This window comes from Melanotaenia boesemani, chromosome 11, assembly GCF_017639745.1.
Source record: "Melanotaenia boesemani isolate fMelBoe1 chromosome 11, fMelBoe1.pri, whole genome shotgun sequence".
NCBI lineage: Eukaryota > Metazoa > Chordata > Actinopteri > Atheriniformes > Melanotaeniidae > Melanotaenia > Melanotaenia boesemani.
In genome coordinates, this window is record NC_055692.1 from 13,354,179 (window position 1) to 13,374,515 (window position 20,337).

The window sequence follows — 20,337 nt, forward strand, 5'->3', positions numbered from 1 at the left end:
CATGCCTTGTATCAACAGTTCAGGCTGCTGGTGGTGTAATGGTGTGGGGATATATTCTTAGCACACTTTGAGCCTTTCTACCTTTGGGATGTGGTGGAACAGAAGAGTTCCATCATGGATGTGCAGCCAAAACAAATCTGCAGTAACAGTGTGATTCTATCTTGTCATATGGAGCAAAATCTCAGAGGAATGTTTCCAACACCTTGTTGATTCAGGGCACAAAGGATTAAGGCAGTTCTAAAGGATAAAGCAGGTCGAACCTGGTACTAACAATGTGTACTTAATAAATGCCTTTTACATAATGTGAACAACAAAGTAGTAATCTTCAAGCCTAAAAGGAGGCATCACTACACCTGAATGAAAACAAGCAACATCTGTGCTGTTGTCTCATTAAATGTGCAGGACCTCGTCCTATTGGTGGGACATGACTGGTACCTAGCTATTTCCCCACAACAGATTGCAGGTGGTAGAGCATCGGAGTCTGAAGGGCATTCCTTACTCAGGTTGCCTTCTAATTAGACTTAAGGGCAGATCAGAGCCTCAGAGGACCTGAAAGGGAATTAAGTATGAAGACAGATGGTGTGAGATGTTATGGGGATGGTTGAAGTAAAGGATGAAAAATGAAGAGGGAGGTGCTGGAAAAGGGTGGAGACTCAGAGGAGAGAGGATGTGGTTGATTTTACTCATGTGAGGCCACTTCAGTCCTCTGGTTTGATGAGGAAAGGGCTGCACTTTTTAAGTAAAGAGACAAGAAGTTTACGAGTCCAGCGCTAACTTGCATTTGAGATGCTGAACTGCTGGTGAGTATATCTAAATTGCAGCTTTATATGTTAACTGTGCATTTTCTTCATGTTCACAGGTCTCAGCCATAAATGATGATGTTCTACGATTTACTGACTGTGAGATGTTCAGCTGAGAGTTAGTTTGTTTTTGGTTTGATCAGATAAAAGACTTTTACATGATACATAAAACAAAATAGGTTAGAACAACATAATATGTAAGCAATCACTACTATTAACCATACACTGTTTTGTAGGTCAGCATGGTCTAAACACAGGCATGCATGCATCTTCATCCACACACACACACACACACACTCACACCCACACGCCCACATCTACACACACACCTACACACATACGGCTTGTGTGAATCTGGAAACATAAACAAGTCTTTCACAAAATCAGCCTCTACCTGAGCTATAAAGAGCCAACTGTGTCGTGAATAAACTGATTATGGCAACACACACATTCAGGGTGGGGAGACGCACAGAGAAATGTTTGTTTCTGTCACTTCCCACCTTCAGCATCGTGGCGCTCAGAGTGAATGTCAGGTCAGATTATTTCTCTTTCTGGGCATTTTAGAGCAGCCAAACTAAACCTGAACAGCAGTCCAGCAGCAGCACAACCCAGACCAGAGCTGAGTCGGGGTAATGACATAAGCTGCAAACAAAACATTTACACACATCAGGATACAATTTGTAGGTGAGTACATTTTTTTTCACTTTTACTTGAGTTTGGCATTTTCCCTTAGTAAAGTCTTAGAAGAGTGACTTGCATTTCTGCTGTGACTGTTCCAGATCATTTCTGACCAAGAGTGCAGAAATCCTCATTAGTGGTAATGATTTTACAATGAATAATTCACCATCGTTTACACCACTGAGGGATAGGCCTTACGAAGACTGGAGGCAAATCTCTGGGGTCATGAAATGTCTTTTCTTGATTGCTTAAGTTGGTAGTTCAGCTTGCATGTCGCTCATTCCAGCTACTGGGCTTAATTGTAAGCCCAGTAGGAATGAAGTTGGCATGATGCAGAAAAATGTGATTTTAAATAACTTAAACCTTATGTTTTAAAAGAAAATACAAATAATAAAAAAAAACATCTAAAATACTGGCAAATATTTGAATGTAGATATAGAAATATAGGAAGTTTATTTCAATAAAGACAGAAACATTTTTTTTTTAAAGTTGGGAAAGGCACATTTAATGCTTTGAAAACCATGTGCTGTAGTTCTGAAAATAAATGTTTTCATAACGCAGTTTGTGAAGGATTTTATCTGCTCAAAGGCATTCAGGTGTGGACTGCAGACAGGGTAGTTTGGCACCTGGACTCTTTTACAACAAAGCTAAGCTGATGTAATCTGTGCAGAATGTGGTTTGACATCATCTTAATGAAATGAAGCTTTTCTCATCAAAAACTTTAAGTGGCAGCACATGTTGCCCCCATAAACACATTATTCTTCATTAATTGTGCCTTTGTAGACCTACAAGTTACTGGTGCCATAAGTGCCGTATATGTGTATATATGAGCTGCAGCCGCATTCTGTTTGCTGGATTTTTGGTCTCTGGCTCCTTTAGAAGCAGCATCCACATTCTGTTTTTATGAACTGTATAAATCATATTCTTCCATCATTATTTTAAACAACAAAAGTCACTTTCCACCTCCATTCCTTTAATAAAGGATCAATTTTTAATGTGAAGAACGAAATATCTGCTTTAAAATGATCTTTTTGTCGTTTTAGGGAGTTTCAGAGCTTTGGAGAATCAAAAAGTCCTTTCTTCACAACAAATGAATGCTCAGACACTCTGTGAAGATGCTGGAAGTGGACTCAGCAATATGATAAAAGCAGGAGGACTTTGACAGCTGCTTCTGATCTGCATTTCAGGAGCAATGTGTTGCTCATCTTATTGTGGCTGGATCAACACATGACAGCTGTTTTCAGGGTATAGAAATAGTTTAAAAGACAACCATGTTCAAACGGTGGCTGCTAGCCCTGTTGGCCCGTTTTGGTCTCATTGCGCTGGGACTCTGCTGCTGTTTGTTGCTGTTCTATTTCCTGGCTTGTAAACCTGCATCATACAGCAAACAGCATTCACTGCTGTGGTCTGGAGGGGCCACCAGTAAGGAAAGATACATGGCTTTGTTGCAGGAGAGGGAGGACTCTCACAGACATTACATCAATAGCCTGACAAAGCAGATAGCCGAGCTGAAAGAGGCTCTACAAGACAGGACGCAACAACTCCAGGAGTCCCTGGCTAAAGCTAAAACTAAAGGGATTTTGCCACAGGGCCTGGAGAGTCTGCACAAAAGCCCAACACAGGCTGACCTAAAGGTAGGGCAGCAAATAAGAGGATGGTGTAGGTGCAGAGAAGATGCAGTATTAATGTGCGTTGATGACATAAATGCTGCATGACATTTCAGATGTCATTGTAAATTTTACATCGTGTCCTCTAGGAGTTCTTCCGCTCCCAGCTGAACCAGGCAGAGGTGAACTCAGGTGTGAAGCTGCCCAGCGAATATGCACTGATTCCTTTTGACACTTTCACCCTGCAGACGTGAGTGGTACAGCAGAGAGTGCTGCGTAACCCTTGCCTGACATTACATCTTACCTCATGCAGTGTTATCTCTTTGTAGAGTGAGATTTTTGTTGTGTCCCGCAGGGTTTACCAGCTGGAAACAGGGCTGACAAGGCACCCAGCCGAGAGGCCTGCAAGGAAAGATCGCAGAGACGAGCTGATTGGCACCGTGGAAACAGCTCTGCATGTCCTGAACGGACCCCAACAACACACAGACAACACCAGGCGGAAGCATACATATTCCCCTTCAGATTTCATACAGGGTGAGAGAGAGCTCACTGATTCATTTATTTACTCATTCCTAAACCTCACAAATGTTTTCTTACTTGTTTCTGACAATCTGACATGTTTCTATTCAGATGATATATGAACATTATTTAATTGCATTAAAAATTAGATGCTATCATCATTGTTATCACTGGTCACAAGACCATTGGTCACAAAGATGGTTCTGGTGTGTGTTCCAGTTAGAAACAGAGGTGAAAGTAACAGCTACGCATATGTTTGGAAAGAAATATCCATGAGTAGAGATGGAAACTGAGTTTGATGATACACATTAGATAACTTTGATAGTCATTCAGAAGTATCATATGTAAGGAAAAATAGAGGATCTCTGTCATCAGACTGTCAACATAAACAGACCCTCACAAAACTACATAGAGAAGAATATTATACATTTTCTAAATATAATTATTATACAGATTAAAAAAAATTAATGGTAGAAAATCATAGCTAATATCTGATATGGTCAAATGAGTAATCCCTCACCATATTTTTAAGTGGGTTAATGCATATTTGGTCAGTTTCAAGAGAACAGTACAGACCTGAGGATTTAAGTCTTACAGGACCTTTTTCGTGCTCTCAGAGTAATTTTTCAGCAAAATTTTATGTATTTTTTTGTGTGTTTATCATTTACCTCTTCAGATCTATCAGTGTTTATTATTGCTTGTCTTTTTAGTTCTTGTTGTTCTGTTACTACAATTTAATTTCCCTCTGGAGTTTAATAAAGTTTTCTGATTCTGATTATTGCTACCATTTAAAGAAACATTTAAGTCCTGATGGAAATGGTCCCTTCCAGCGCTACCTCATCAACAGGACACACAGGGTCACTAAATGGTTTAATGAGAATGAAAATGGGAATTGTGTGTGTATGCTGTGGACGTTACAATACAACAACAATAGCTTAAATGTTTGTTTTTATTTCTTGCTATTTTTCTTTGTTAAACTTGCAATATGAAAACAATAATTTTCTGTCTGCAACAGGACTGACTCGCACAGAGCGGGACAGAGGAAGCGTCTATGAGCTGACGTTTAAAGGTGACAGCCTGCAGGACTTCACACAGCTGGTACTCTTCAGGCCGTTCAGCCCAGTCATGAAGGTGAAGAGTGAGAGCGTGAACACACGCAGCATGATCATCAACATCATCGTACCGCTGACCAAGAGGGTGGAGGCATTCAGGCAGTTCATCGCCAACTTCAGGTCTCACCGCCTGCTCACACAAACTAACTATAATCATTGATATATTATTTATATACTTATAGACTTGAAAGTGAAAAAAAAAAAAACCTTTTAGTTGTCCATCTTGTAGCTGTGTGGACCAAACAAGTATTTGTCTTTTTGACTTAGGGAAGTGTGCATCCAGCAGGACGGCAGAGTTCATCTCACTGTTGTCTACTTTGGCCGTGATCAGATAGACCAGGTGAAAGCTGTGCTGGATCAAACCACCAGGTAATGTTATCACAGTAACCGTTGGCAAACATGTTAGAGACAGAGAAAGGAAAAATCCACAATGTAATACACCATAACTAGAGATTACAAAATACACTCATTCACAAATAAAGAAACTAACACACATGTACACCATATTTCATTTGGTTGTGCTTTATGACAGAGTAATAAAACCAGAGTTCAGCCTGATGAGGAGTCGAAATCAAATACTGTAGAGGAGACACTGATACTCTCCATTTAAGATGTGGGGGAAAGATTTCAGTTAAATGATAAATGTGTTGTCTCCTGTCACAAATTTTGGTATGTTTAAACATAAGGTATGTTTGAGGATAGACCTTCACCTTGGTGAATAATTATTTGTGGTTCTGGCTTGCTTTTCTTACTCTTTTGGCTGGCTTGTCATTCATTTTTGTTCCTTTTTAGTGATAATTCTTAGGGTCACATTGACATTAGAAATTAAATAAATTACCTCAACTTTTTATGTGTCTGTTAATGGCTCAAAGATAATCAAACTACAGAATCCAGACTGAATTCAGTCAATACTTTATAGGTCCCAAGTCTTGGCCATGACGTCCTCACATGAACGCCATCCTGACTTATTAAGAACTGAGTTATTACACATCCTGTTGCAATTTTCTAGAAATCTAAACATAGTTTTGTAAAGGTATAGTATATTTACAGAATTATGACAAGCCTCTAAGACACCGTTTTAAAACTAAATGGCCAGTTTAGTCTCTGTACGGTATTCTCGTGGCACAGTTAGTCAGTTGTAATTTCTAAGCTGTATAGCTTGCTGTTCTTTAAAACAAAATGTCATAATCCAACATGAAATCATGACAAGATGTAAAATATTTACATCAATCCAGAAAAAGTAGTAATTTCAGAACAGAATAAAAGTACCCAGTGCATTTTGCTTCCACACTTCCGTACTGCTGTACAGCTCCTCACTACTGATAATCTTTCCAGAAATTCAGGTTTGCAACATGAAGATATTGGCAGCTGTCTCCCCTAAACGAGACAAAAGAATGCCCTATTATTTAGCCCCCTTACTTTGAGTTGTTTGAGTGAGAGGTTACTGGTTCTCAAACCAGCAATATTACAAACTGCTGGTTGAATTTTGTTTATATTTTCCAGTTTCTAGTGAAATTGGACTGTCTGATTATCAGTCTACTAACACAACTTTGCTTCTTTTCAATGTGACTGACAAAAATGATGATAAGTCATGTAAAAATCACAGTAGAGAAGCTACCTTTTTAAAAATTCTATCATGGGATTCAGGACTCATGAGTCAGATGATTCAAGTCCATGTCTCATAATAAAATAGGCCTTCAAAACAATGAACTGGAATCTGTTTGATGTTTTACCCCTCAACTTCTACCCACAGATGTGACTGTGCTGCACTGAGATATTGCAGATATTTTATCCTTTAGTTTAAAAATAAATAAAATGAGAGAATGGCAGTGTTTTAGAGCTGCAGGCTAATAACACTGTGATGCGCTCCAGGGACTAACACACACCAACCCCTCTTATACACAGGCGGCAATCTTTCTCTCTCTCATATAAAAGCTGCAAAGATAAAATTGTAATGCACTGACAAAAAAAATACAGCATGAGCATGACATGAGCTTTTGTTAACTATAAATCTGCAGTTGTGCAACAGTCAAACGATGCTAAATGTCTGCAGATTGATTGGTTTTCATTTACTATTTACCCTGAGCATTTCAAAGTAACACGGCATCACTGTATCTGTCTAATTAAGCACACATGACAGCATTTTGTCTTATTGTGTCCCTCAGGGAGACTCGGTTCAGGAGCTTCACATTGATTCAGATGAATGAGGAGTTTTCTCGTGGGCGCGGCCTTGACGTGGGTGCCAGAGCCTGGAGGCGGAGGCAGAACGTGCTGCTCTTCTTCTGTGACGTTGACATCCACTTCAACGCTGACTTCTTGACTTCCTGTCGGCTGAACACAGAACCTGGTGAGAGACTGTGTGACGCAATTAAATATGAGATTTTTTAGGAGGTTTTTCCACCAAATCTTTCATGGATATGAATTCTTTAATACTTTAACCCTTTATCTTAAAAGACTAATGCAGCTTAGAGTAAATATACAGTAAATGGTGGTGATGATGTTGTTGCAATAAATCGAGGCCCCCACACATCCACATTGATCTATACCTCCACCAAAGCAGAGGTTATGTTTTCGGTGGCATTGGTTTGTCTGTCTGTCTGTTAGCAACATAACTTAAAAAGTATATTAACAGATTTAAATACATTTTCAGGGAACGTCAGAAAAGGAATGAGGAACAAATAGCTAGGATGTACTCTTTGAATGCTTAAAGGTTCAAATGTTGTGGCTGTTTAGATCTCAAGTTAAAAGTGGGTGGAGATTTGTGACTTTAGCGCAGGTCATATAAGGTAAAGCACGTGTCAATACTGGGTTTTTTAAAATTGCTTTTCATGGTACAGAGCTGGGACCTGGATCCTGATATCATGCATGGCTTATCGGCATGATTGATGGGACTGAGTAATTGCTATTGAAATTTGTTTAACCCCTTTGTATGATGCTCAAAAAGCTGACCAGCATAATCTCATGGAGGCATTTTAAATGGGCAAGATGTAATATTTCTGCTGATTTTAAGCAGCAGGTTAAAAAAGGAAAGGAAAAAAGCCAATATTACATGTTTCAGTGTTATTATAAACAAACCAGACCAAAGAAAAAATAAAAGGAGTTATTGCGTTTCCCTGCATGTTGACCAGCTCTGTCAAAAGGGTTCAAGGTGGAGTAATGGTCACATAAAATGTAAATCCCCTGTTTTATTGGGTTTACATTATAGACTTCATATCTGAGATGGAAATATTAATAACTGTCAAACGTGAATCTAAGGCATCCATTAGACTTACATTTAAAACCCTTTAAAGCTTATAAAGAATCAACCATTATACATCTGAACCAAGAAATAATTAACCGAGTTTATATAATTTTTTTGTTATTAAATAATCCTAGATAATACTAAATGAATGCCCAGTATATGTACCTTGTGATAGGATAGAATAATTGTAGTGCAAAAGGTATCCACCAGGAGGCAGAAAACACGTTTCAGCTTGTTTGCAGAAGGGTTTGGAGCAAAGTTTTAACCACAAAGTGATGCAATATGACTATATAAATCACATATTATACCCATGTACAGGAGTCTTCATGGCATCTCTGAGACTTTAAGTGGCTTTTGATTGAAAAATCAATGATTTGGGGGACAACTAGCAAGGAAAGAAAGTGGCTTGAAAAAGTGTCACTGGACACCGTAAAAACTATGTTAGATAAAACAGCCAAGTAATGTGAAAATATACTTCAAGGTAAACAGGATTCTGAGCTCTTTTTTTGAAGAACATATGATCTTATTATTGTTAAAGAAGCCAGCTCTGAGCAACCTAAGCTCTTATCAGAGTTTATTTTAACTGGGCTAAAATAGGTAATTCAATAGATATGATGGCCGATCATGTCTTCATCAGCAAATTGTCATGGCTGTTGTACAATAATTGCTCCATAAAAGCTCATCTTTGTGCTGGCTTTGGCTCACTCCAATACATTCTGAAGCTGCTGCCAAAAATGGAAAATTCCATCCTGGTGACTAAAGAGTTCTTCACTGGGATTAGAGTACACTGGTACTGTAGTTTAAAGAGTATCAAATGGCTTTTATGTCTGTTCCTGCAGGAAAAAGAGTGTACTATCCTGTACTCTTCAGTCAGTACAATCCATCGATCATCTACAGCAATCACACACTCCTGCCTTCTCTTCAACAACAACTGGTACGTAAAACAAAAAATAGACATTATTGCTAGATATATCATAACATGCTGGTTGTGCTGGTTCTTCTGTTTCAGGTCATAAAGAAGGAAACTGGATTCTGGCGAGATTTTGGGTTTGGCATGACATGTCAGTACAAGTCTGATTTCATCAACATTGGTGAGGAAATCTAATTTCATTATTTCTTCCTGTTGAAAGAAGTAAAAAGGTTAGATAAATATGTCTGCTTGTTTGTGAACTGCATCTGTACTTTCTCTCCCTAGAACTTATTAGCAATAATACAAGTAAAAGTATAGATTTTTAACCACCATGACTGGGATGATTTACCTGTTTGATTCCTCTTGGCCTTGTGAGAAACAATAATTCGCTAATTCATGTTATGGATAGTTTTACTTTGTACTTATTTATTTAAATAGGGTTTTTGTTATGAAAATTGCTTATATTTTGTCCATTTATCAAGTGGTTAAATTCATGGAAAGTCTTGGATTATGCAGAATCTTGCAAATATTTCCATCCTTATGTTTTATGATGATTATATTCTTTTTTTCACCCAACAAAGTGCAAGAAAATGACCTCTGTCATTTAAAGCCCCAAAATAATGTGGTTGTTTTTCTGTCTAAGTCATAAAAATGGGGAAAAATAGGCAACATTTAATTTTTAACATGCTTAAAATCTAAATTATGCTTAAAATTGTGGAAGCAATTAACAGTGAATTATTTTTACCAATCTGCTAATCAATGATTCTACTGTTAGAGGGGCAGGGCTAAAGGTCGCTGTCTGCTGTAGAAATAAAGAAACAAACTGAACTAATAGGGAGCCTGAGTAACCCTTAAACTCTTTGTCAAATCCAGCTGCAACCTCTTTATCTTCCAACAGGTGGGTTTGACCATACCATCAAAGGTTGGGGCTTGGAGGATGTGCATCTGTACAGGAAGTATCTACACAGCAAGCTGATGGTTATACGTGCTCCGTCTCGCGGCCTTTTCCACTTGTGGCATGAGAAAATCTGTGAAGATGAGCTTCCTCCAGACAAGTTCAAGATGTGCATGCAGACTAAAGCCATGAGTGAAGCCTCACACGGCCAACTGGGGGAGCTCTTCTTCAAACGGGAGATTGAGCTCCATCTGAACTCCCAGAAACAGACAAACAGAGGGACCCGTTGAAGACGACGGACTCAGGGGTTGTGATGAGAAACTAATAATTGCTGTTTAGTATTATTCTTATTTAAGCATAATAATATTATGGTAATTAAATAATGTTTCTGGAAAAGAGTGAAACTGTTTTAGTCTATGGGCACAAAAACTTGAGAAGAACTAACATAAAAACAACTTGTGTTTGATTTTTTTTATTTAATAAAATTACGTAGTGTGAATTTTTTCTTTTTGCTTTCTGAGTCTTTCTGAAGTGTCCTAATAATAAAAACTAGAAGAAATTATCAAATGAACATAAAGAGCATGAAAGGCATGTTTATTTTGTTTGTCAGTATTATGGACTCTCCCAGTGGTCGGTCAGTTTCTGCATTATGACAAAAAAAAATCTGTTTGCTCTCATTTGCCACCATTGGTCTGCAGTCAGTGCTACTTCAATGTTGGTATCACCTCATCAGATACAACTTTGATCCCACACCATGAACACTGAGGGTGAATCCCTTCATCAAAAGGCTGCCTTTCTGCCTCATTTACATGTTCTTTTGAATTTTTGAGAGACAAATACATCAAATTATTTTTTTGTAGTACACGATTTTCCAAAAGCACAATAAAGAGTGCACATTAACAAAAGCTGCATATTGCATTATTGATGTGATCAGTGGTGAAAATGAATTAAGCAAAATTTAGTCCTCAAATTTAAAAAAGGGGGACCAGATTGAGAATTCAGGAGGAACAGTATGGGTTTGTCCATCCAGTTATCCATCAATATTCTACATCTGAGGGGGAAGCAGCCGAGGCAGGGAAGCCAAGAGTTCCAACCAAGTTGTGCAACAGTGAACCAGATCTTTATCCTCAGAGGGGTCATTGGGAGTTGGATCAGCCAGTTTAGATGTCTTTATTGGACTCGGAGAAGGCTTACAAGTGTGGGGGGAAGGATTCTATGAGGTGTTGTGGGCCCTTTATACCCAAAAGAGAGCTGAGAGATGTGTCCACAATCTCATCACCAGGGTTGTGCACGAACGTGTTCATTGAATGGATTCATTTTTCTTTTAACACTGAACTGAACGCAATGCATTTGTAAATAAAGAACTTGAAAGTGAACTTGTTCAGATTGTGTGAGGTCCTGTAAAAGTCACTGCCTGCATTTTTACTGGCGCAACACCAACTTCACACTACGTTACCCACCATGCATTGCGCACTCTAGCGTTACAAGCCACCAATGCAATGACCGTGCAGTCCCGCATTGATATGGCAAGCGGAGGTGAAAGAAGAGAAGCTGCAGATGCAGCTTCGCGCACACATTGCATGCTTTGTGTGTTTAGAGGGTTTCTGGTTTTTTAACCTCTAGGTTGCATCCCTGGTTTTTGCAGATGATGTAGGTCTGTTTGCTTTGTTAGACCACAATCAGTGTGCAGTTAAGTGTGAAGAAATGGAGTTAAATGTCAGCATTTATAAGTCTGAGGTTATGTTTCTTAACTGGAAAAGGGTGGAGTCCTCCCTTCAGGTTGGGAATGAGTCATTGCAACAAGTGGATGGGTTTAAGTATCTTTGGATCTTGTTCATGAGTGATGGTAGGATGATACAAGAGATGGACAGATGGACTGAGGATTCATCAGCAGTAATGAAGGTGCTGTATCCATCTGATGGTCCAGTGTGGGAGGAAAAGCTTTTAATTTACCAGTCTACAGTCTAACAGTCTACCAATCTACATCCTCACCAGTGGTCATTAAATTTATATAGTGGCCAAAAGAGTAGGGTGTGGATACATGTGCCTGAAAGGCGTACCCTTCAGGCTTAGCCTAAGAGACTGAGTGAGGAGTTCATACATCTGGAGAAAGCTTGGCTTAGAGACGCTGTCCCTCCATGTTGAAAAGACTCAGCTGAAATTGTTTCAGGCAAAGCAGTTTCCTCACTGAGGGACTAATAAAGGTTTTCTTATTCTTATCTGATTATGTCTCCTGGTTGCCTCCCATTGGAGGTGTTCCAGACATGTCCTACTAGAAGGAGGTCCCAGGCCAGAGCAGCAGGACTTGCTGCAAGGGTATCCCTAGTGGCCTGGGAACACCTCAGAATCCCAGAAGAGTGTACAAGCTGGAGATTGTTGCTAGAGAAAGGGGGTCATTGTGGTTGGTCAAAATGGGGCTACTACTTTGTAGTTTAGTCTTTCACCATACATACATGCCTACATAAGTTTTTTTTTCCATAAAATTTCAGTCTATAATAATAAAAAAGAAGAAATGAGAAAATATTTTAAAAACAGCAAATATAGCAGCCCATTGCCTTCTAGCCCTTAAATATATTAGAAAGCAGACAATATAACAGTTAACTTTATTAAGATATTATTCCACTATTTATGTCTAACTTTTGTAATGGCAAAGTGCGGCAAAAAGTCAACTTGGAAGAGACTCTGGAAGCATCACATTAGGAGGAAACAATGTTTTGCCTTGCTCTGTCATGTCATCTTTCTCCATGTCATTCTTACTAAGATGTCAGCAAATTGCATTACTTTTGCAGGATTACTATGTATGCTCTGCAACAGAGATATAAATATGGTTCATATACAGTAAATGCTTTTAATATGAGGATGAAAGAGCACTCACTCTCCTAAACATGTTACAGCTTAATTCCACTAAACATTTTAGGATTGCCTATTTCACATATTACTTCACTCAGCATTAGTCTGAATATTTAATCTACACTTATGAAATGGGAGATGGCACGAGGATTAACAACTTTACATTTCACAGTCTAAAATGTTTGCAAGAGTTCACCTCCTGAACGACACATCTGTACCTGATCAATACACAGCAGTGATCAGGGAACAGCTGACGCTTTTCTATTAATAGTGATGTTGATGCTGTAACTCCAATAAAGCTGAGGACGAAGACAGCGGAGGGAGGAGCAGCTCTACATCAGCAGACCGCTGTCGTAGCGCCAAAGCTGGCACGCGATAGGCCCGAGATTCTTATTACTCCTACAGCACTTGATCCTTTCTTGTGCTGCCTTCAAATGAAATTAGGAAATTTCAAATAGTAACAAATATATAAATATATAAATAAATAAATAAATAAATAAATAAATAAGGAAAGAAAATGTAAGACGCTCATTGCTTTGTTTACTTGACCAACAATGATCATATCAGGTAAACAGTTAGCTAATAGTCTACATAAAGGCATTAAACTGTGAGTGTTTATGCCTTTATTTATTAGTACAGTTTTATTAAAATGAAAAATAAGTTGTACGGCAGGAAAAACATTAATTTAAAACATTCAGCATGGTTTAGCTACTGTTCAAATATACTAAGGTGAGAAACTTGATGCATAGGGACAACCCATTTTACACTTTTAGGCCATGTGTGTTTTGTCCTAAATAGAAAAAGAAAGAAGTTTCTGTTTGTAGCTTCTTATCTCAATATTAAACTTGTTCATTCCCTTATAATAGGGTTTTGGGATGATAGTGTGAAATAGGACTAGATTAGCTAAATAAAGACAGCTGAACTAATCTGATCATATCCATTATATTGTATTATTTAGTTTTCAAAACTTATGTATGTTTAAAATACTGCTATTTTCAATCTCATTAAAAAAAAACAAACAACAAAAAAAAAAAAAACTTCTGTGCTGCCAAGAATTCATTCATTCATTCATTCATTCATTCATTCATTCATTCATTCATTTTCTGTAATTCTACCAATTAGCAGGCGAGAGGCAGGGTCCATCCTGAACAGGTCGCCAGCTTATCGCTGCAGCTTATTGTATAAAATTTCTATTTATATTTCCAATAAAATGCTATTGAAGCAGCATACATTTACTGTTAATGGATAAGAAAACTGAGTTTTGTAGTGAACCTCCGCATCACGTTGTCGCAACGTCGCCCTGTAAGATTTCCCAGCCGTCTTTGAAGGCATCATTAATCAGAAGGATAGCAGAGCGCTCGTGCCAGTGTCTCGCCGGTAATGTCTCATCTGCTGACAGGACGATTATCATGAGCTGAAGAAATCTCGCTGTTATGATGATTTGTGGGCAGTTGCTGGAAGGGTGAGCGGCTCTTCACGTGTGTGGTGGTGTTTTAGATTAGTTTTAGCCTTTAGTCGTGGTTGTGACCTAGAGTACGGTCTTCTTCTTTTTTCCCTAAAAGCTTCCTGATTGATAGCAGCTTAGTCCCGGAACAATGAACACTGGTATGTTTTAACTCTGTGTTGGAATAGCTACACATGTGCAGCAGATAAGCTGCGCCTCGTCTCCCGGGACAGTCGGGACCGGACATTTTTTACAAAGACAAACACCAGAAACAGAAGAAGACGCAACATGTTTGAAGCCTCCGGGATCCCGCTCGTCCTGCTGGACATTACCTGCCTTATTCTCGGTACGTCACTCCGGTTCTTGCCTGGCTGACCTTTTAATCCCTTTAAATAAAGAGGAGTACTCCTCTTCTAGTTTCACAGCAGAAATCTGTTTTCTGGAAAAGACGTGTTACATAAAGCTATTTTAAAGCAAATTCATGCATGCTACTTGTATAATCCTGAGAAACCCATTGGGAGGTTTTAGGTTTTGGTAACCAGACAGGAAGATGGAAAAAGTCCCACCCTCAGTGTACATTTTTCTTTCTTTTTTCCCTCATGTAAACTTGTATTTTTAGCTCACTGTGTGGAATGTAATCATAGCACACAGACTTGATGCTGCTTTGCTGACTGTATTTGACAATGCTGCATTAAAATGTTCTCAGTCACAACTAGAAAAACAAACAAACTTTGAACTTTGCAGCTCTTGTTTGGGACACAGTTCGGTTTAAAAAGCTGCCATGTGTGATCAGGGTTAGATGCTCAGCTCCAGAACATTCCACTCTTTGGTTAGTCAGTTTCTTGTGGTTAGTTGTGCTGCTGACTAAATACAACTCCCCTCATTTTGTCTTGAAGTCACGTACAAAGTCTAGAATAACTCTATGTACCATACGTAGTTAAAGATACTGATGTATTTGAGTACAGTAGGTATAAGAAAATTGTGTACATAAGCTAAATAACATACACCATATATATATATATATATATATATATATATATATATATATATATATATATATATTTGCAGAAATGTTAAATTACCCAAACACCATTCACATAAATTTGGTATGAATGAACCTACATGCTTGTCACATCTTTACTTTGGATTTTCCTCTCATATCATTCTTTTTGGGTGAAATGTTCAACCAGGTTGGATGGGGATGTTACCTATTGTCAGACCTATGCAGACATGCTCCACTGGGTTTAAGTCTAGATTTAGGGAGGGTTACTCCAGGGCTTTTACCTGTAGCACTCTTGAATATTGTGGAAAAGATTTCACTGGATGTATCCACATTTTTTCCATTCCTCTCTGGTTACTCAGTTTGGCTGACATGTTGGTTTCAAACTCCAATATAATCATGAATGCTGCTGTACATCTTAAATTCTGCAGAAATCGTCTTGCATCCTGACCCTGATTTGTCCTTGGACACAATCCTTTCCAGCAGGTTTACAGACAGTTTTCTGAGTATCATGACATACTTTCCTTCTGACATATATCGTTACCTTTGAGACTTTAAAAATACAGGTGTGTGCATTCTGATGTTATCTCCAGGTCGGGCACAGGTAGACTTGTTTTTGCCTTGATGACTGAATATATTCAATTCAACGTCAGTGAGTCTGAAACAAGTATGGAAAATGTGGAAATTTAAAAAAAATTGGAAAACTTTCCATTTCGGCTGCATGTAAGAACACCACAGGACGTTTATGTCGGGATAAACATGATTTTTCCTGATTTTAAAATCTGAGAAAGTCTGAATAAGTTAAACAATACAAGTCAAATTAAAAACTGCATTTCATCTGTGCATGAGTCTAGCATTAGAAATCAGTTCATTGTTACAAGTTATGATGTCTGTCTTGTGTCATTTGCTGATTTCATCAGCCAATGTCCTCATGTTTCCATTAAACTTTCTTAACAGTGAAGAAAGGAAAAACATGCTGACCACATATTGTGTAAAACAAAAACTAAACTGGAATTTTTGTTCAGTTTTAGTGTGTTCTGTTATTTTGTAAAAGGAGAACTTAATCTGTTGCTAAAGAGGATCTAAAAGCACTAATGTGGAAATTTAATCCTCAGTGCACGCTCTTTTAGATCTTTACTGAGGCAAATTAGAAAGTAATTTAGACTTTTTTTAATCAATGCTCTCTTTCAGACGAAATCTTTACTTGTGCTTGTTAGAGATGATAGTAGTTTAAAAAAATGATAATATGATGAAATGTGGGGAGAGTCCACTGATGTCATGAACAGTCATTTCAAGTGATTTTGGATTTCAAAGGGCAGCAGACACTGTAATTTGCCTGCAAATATACATATGACACGTCATTTAGCTTAAAGGCATTAAAGCCCGTGATTGTGCTTGGAGGAGTACCTGGTGTTGCTTCAGTGTTTTCGCTTTAGCCAGCGGCATGATTGTGTAAGATAAAGCACACTGAGAGGTAACAAAAGAATTCATCAAAGCTAGTCAAGGCCTGTTTAGCCTGTTTTTGGTACAGATTAACAATGTGATGAGTCTCAACTGGCATTCACATATAATCTGCTTTGGTTTGTGTCCTTTTGTGTCAGCACCTTTCAGCAGTAACTCAGAGCCTCAGGGATTTAATTCAGTTGTTTCATAAAAGGGGAAACTTAAATCTGGAAATTATTAACAGCTACTTTTTCCACTGGAGGAATGCCTGCGTGATCTGAGGATATCATGTTTCCTATGACTAAACTGCAGCATTGTGTGCGTTGTGTATTAAGTCCTTTTGCAGCTTCATTAGATGGAAATTTTTATTTAACAAGATTTAAAACAAGCTGAAATCTGTTTCAATAAGAAGGGTAAAACTTAATCCTTTTTTTGTCTGCCTTTTCCCCCTAAAACATCACAGTTGGACTTCCTTTTTTTATTCTTACTCTTCAACATAGCCCTTTCAAACGAGGCTTCTTCTGTAATGATGAGTCCATCAGATACCCCCTCAAAGAGGACACCATATCCTACCAGCTGCTGGGAGGAGTCATGATCCCCTTCACGTTGATAGTTGTAAGTAATATTCTTCTTCCACAATGCCCACTACCCTTGCTTTGTCATCTTTTTCTTCTAGTCTAAGTTTGTTTGCCAACTTATTGTCTGGTCTCTTCTGTCTCAGATCATCTGTGGCGAATTCCTCTCCGTTTACTTGTCTCGCATCAAGAACCAGTCTTTGGGGAACAAGTACATGTCATGTATCTACAAAGCTGTGGGGAGCTACCTGTTTGGAGCTGCTGCCAGTCAGTCTTTGACTGATATAGCAAAGTACTCCATTGGTCGTCTGCGGCCAAACTTCCTGGCTGTGTGTAAACCTGTTTGGGAACGTATCAACTGCAAAGCAGGCGGGTACATCGAGAACTTTACCTGCACCGGAGACAAATTTCTGGTAGATGAGGCCAGGTGAGATTCTTTAATGTAAATGTCATGAAACATTCAGGAGTTAGTTTATTACTTTGGGCTAATCAAGACAAATTACAAAGAAAATGATGAAAACTGGTGCATTTTTGACTGGTTTTGACTTTGGTCTGTAAAGTGGTTTAGATATGTGCCTTTGGAAGGTGTTGTAGTGATAATCATGGGATAATTATTTACCTAAGATAAAACACCTGAAGACAATATACAACTGTCTTCACAGCTAACAGTGGAACAAAGGCAGCTCTGACAACAAACGCCAGACACAGAGGCTTTTATATGAGTTAGTTCAGGTTGCAGCAGAGTTTTATGCACAGATCAGGCTGTAAGACCAAATATTTTGGGAGTAAGCAGACTGGATCCAGAACGAGTTTTAGAAAAGATGCAATGGTTTGCAAATCCGATCTAGATGACATTTGATGATGGTTACATTTGCTTTTCAGTCAGGTCACTCTGACCAGTGAAATTTGATTTACAAATGCCTGTAACTAGTGGAGAGCTATGAAGTGTGCAGGCAGAGCTGGATGATACCTGCGACTGGAACAGCAAACATAGCTATGTAGTTACTGATGCCAGGGTCACAACCATACAAACCTATGCTGATAGGTTGGTGTTTGCACACACAAGCTGCTTGCAAATAACAATCAGGCTTAAAGATCTGATTTGAGAAACAAATTTGATTTGCTTGCATCCAGAGGATGGACTGCATCTGGGAGATCGTCAGGGTTGCTGAGCTGAGAGGAGCAAGGGAATTAACACAAAAAATTCAGGCAGGGAGAATTCAAGTTGAATGGGGGGAAAAAACAAGGCAGGTCCAAGCTGGTTACCAGGAGAGAAATATGAAGTTGTGATTTTAAAAAATTACTTCATCATGATGATTGTTCTGAAATTAATGAATTATTTCTTATGTTTATGTTTTGTAGTTTGTCCTTCTACTCTGGCCATTCATCATTCTCTATGTACTGCATGCTGTTCCTTGTAGTAAGTAAACATTTTCTACTTTAAAAACACATTACCACCAATAATACCATCAATTTTCTTAACTTATTGGGGAATTTACTTATTTGTTTACAAAATACTAGTATTTGTCTGGATAGTGCAGTCAGTACAAAGGTGTGACCACATGGCCTTTGCTTGTAGTATTTATTCTTTTTTTTCTCCCTGATTACAACAGCTATATATTCAAGCCAGACTGAAGTCAAGATGGGCAAGGCTTCTGCGTCCCACCATCCAGTTCTTCCTGATTTCCACTGCAGTGTATGTGGGTCTGTCCCGGGTGTCTGACTACAAGCACCATTGGAGTGATGTGCTTGCTGGCCTCCTGCAAGGGGGTTCAGTGGCTGTTTTCACAGTAAGTTTTATCTAAGGAGATATTAGGATAGTGACTAAGCAAGGCATAATGTATGCTTCATGTAGTATTGCTGGAAAAGGCAGCTGAAATGTTGACTAATAAAGATTGAATACTTGAAAACAGCCCATGTTGACCATGTAAAGTTTTCAAAAAAAGTTAAATAACTAGTTGAGATCCACCTTTTTCCTCGTGTATTTTTAAGGTTAGGGAAAATTATTTGATCAATCATCTTCTTGAGCTGGTTCAAATTATTTACTGAAAGTTCAAACAGCAAAATATCCAAACCAAGATTCACCATTCAAACCCAAATGTGGAAAATGTCAGCCCTCTAATTTTCCCCAAATGTATGGTGTCTTTATAAAGCTTCGCTAACTAATAAATTTGAAGAAATGGAGACTGACTTGACAGCAAGTCAGTGAGGTTTTAAAAAAATTTAAAGAAGTAAAAGTAAATAATTTAACAAAGTTAGAACCACATTCTAAAGAGCTGTAAATGAAAGTCTGGTCAATTTTAATGGTTATATCCACCTACATAGGATATTAAAAGTAACACAGTGTGTGTTCATTTTGTTGCTATTTCCTGCAGGTGTTTTGTGTCTCCAACTTCTTTGAACAGCCAGTGGAACCAGTTGTATCTCAAGAGGAAGAAGCCCCACACACCAGTTTACAAGAAAATCCTTCCAGTGGGAACCACTATGGGAGCACTGACTGAATCTGAGGCCAGAAAAGACCACAAACACTGTGCAGAACCTTCATTCCTTATATTTGAGGAGGTTTTTAAACACATATGCGATCTGCAAGGCCTTTATATTTACTGCTGCCTGATAGGATGCATGTCTTGTACATGTTTCGTCTGCATGGACCCAACGCTGTAGCCTGCAGGCTTTAGCTGCTTCCTGGAGTGGCTGGTGAACTTCAATTATAGACACAAAAGTTCACTACAGAAGACTGTGGTTGCATTTAACTGAGACATAAAAGAGGAGAAATTTCTGTAGAGTTTTGGTCAAATCCAACAGTTTATTATGGGTTAACAAACAAAACACAGGATGTTGGGTTTGCCTCAGGAAAAATGACTTTTTTACTGTACGAGCTTGTTGGAAATGTGGTTAATAGTGTGTTTTGGCCTGATGCTGCCACCATGAATGAGTGAATGAATAAAATTCATTTAGCCCAGAATATAATGAGCATCTGTATGCACACTGCAAGCAGGCTTGTAGAGGTCTGGTGGTACCTGTGAATATGACAACCAGGACTCAGAAATAATATATTTTACATTAAATTTTGCCTTAGATTTATGCTGCTGCCTGTTAAATTCTTCCCTCTTATAATTTAATGTATGGAAATACCATTTTGTTTTTTTTAATAGTTTTCATAAAGTTGCTTTTTTATCCACAGAGAAGGTCTAAGCAGGATGGTTCTGTGAAGTACTGATGGAAAAATGAGATAAATAAAAAAAAATAAGGCCCTTTGCTAC

The 20,337-nt window shown here is 38.4% G+C and overlaps 2 protein-coding genes across 2 annotated transcripts; both read left to right on the top strand.

The window, feature by feature from the left end:
- Positions 1-2,617: 2,617 nt before the first annotated feature.
- LOC121649192 (chondroitin sulfate N-acetylgalactosaminyltransferase 1-like) lies at positions 2,618-10,221 on the top strand. Its single transcript, XM_041999835.1, has 9 exons — positions 2,618-3,112; positions 3,235-3,335; positions 3,441-3,619; positions 4,620-4,836; positions 4,984-5,085; positions 6,882-7,063; positions 8,797-8,891; positions 8,967-9,048; positions 9,766-10,221. The coding sequence occupies exons 1-9, from the start codon at positions 2,750-2,752 to the stop codon at positions 10,050-10,052; spliced, it is 1,608 nt and encodes a 535-aa protein (XP_041855769.1). The 5' UTR covers positions 2,618-2,749; the 3' UTR covers positions 10,053-10,221.
- Positions 10,222-13,948: 3,727 nt separating this feature from the next.
- Positions 13,949-20,337, top strand: LOC121648749 (phospholipid phosphatase 1-like). The gene is made up of 6 exons (XM_041999060.1): positions 13,949-14,402; positions 16,963-17,114; positions 17,221-17,501; positions 18,437-18,494; positions 18,688-18,864; positions 19,450-20,337. Exons 1-6 carry the CDS (start codon positions 14,345-14,347, stop codon positions 19,573-19,575), a joined length of 852 nt encoding a protein of 283 aa, XP_041854994.1. The 5' UTR covers positions 13,949-14,344; the 3' UTR covers positions 19,576-20,337.

What these genes read in the sequence shown, in the direction of transcription:
- LOC121648749 (XM_041999060.1), top strand. Translation starts at nt 14,345, where the DNA reads ATGTTTGAAGCCTCCGGGATCCCGCTCGTCCTGCTGGACATTACCTGC. An exon ending in CATTACCTGCCTTATTCTCG is followed by an intron (nt 14,403 to 16,962) that starts GTACGTCACTCC and finishes AAAACATCACAG; the next exon opens with TTGGACTTCCTTTTTTTATT. An exon ending in TCCCCTTCACGTTGATAGTT is followed by an intron (nt 17,115 to 17,220) that starts GTAAGTAATATT and finishes CTTCTGTCTCAG; the next exon opens with ATCATCTGTGGCGAATTCCT.
- LOC121649192 (XM_041999835.1), top strand. Translation starts at nt 2,750, where the DNA reads ATGTTCAAACGGTGGCTGCTAGCCCTGTTGGCCCGTTTTGGTCTCATT. An exon ending in CCCTTCAGATTTCATACAGG is followed by an intron (nt 3,620 to 4,619) that starts GTGAGAGAGAGC and finishes TGTCTGCAACAG; the next exon opens with GACTGACTCGCACAGAGCGG. An exon ending in GTGCTGGATCAAACCACCAG is followed by an intron (nt 5,086 to 6,881) that starts GTAATGTTATCA and finishes TGTGTCCCTCAG; the next exon opens with GGAGACTCGGTTCAGGAGCT.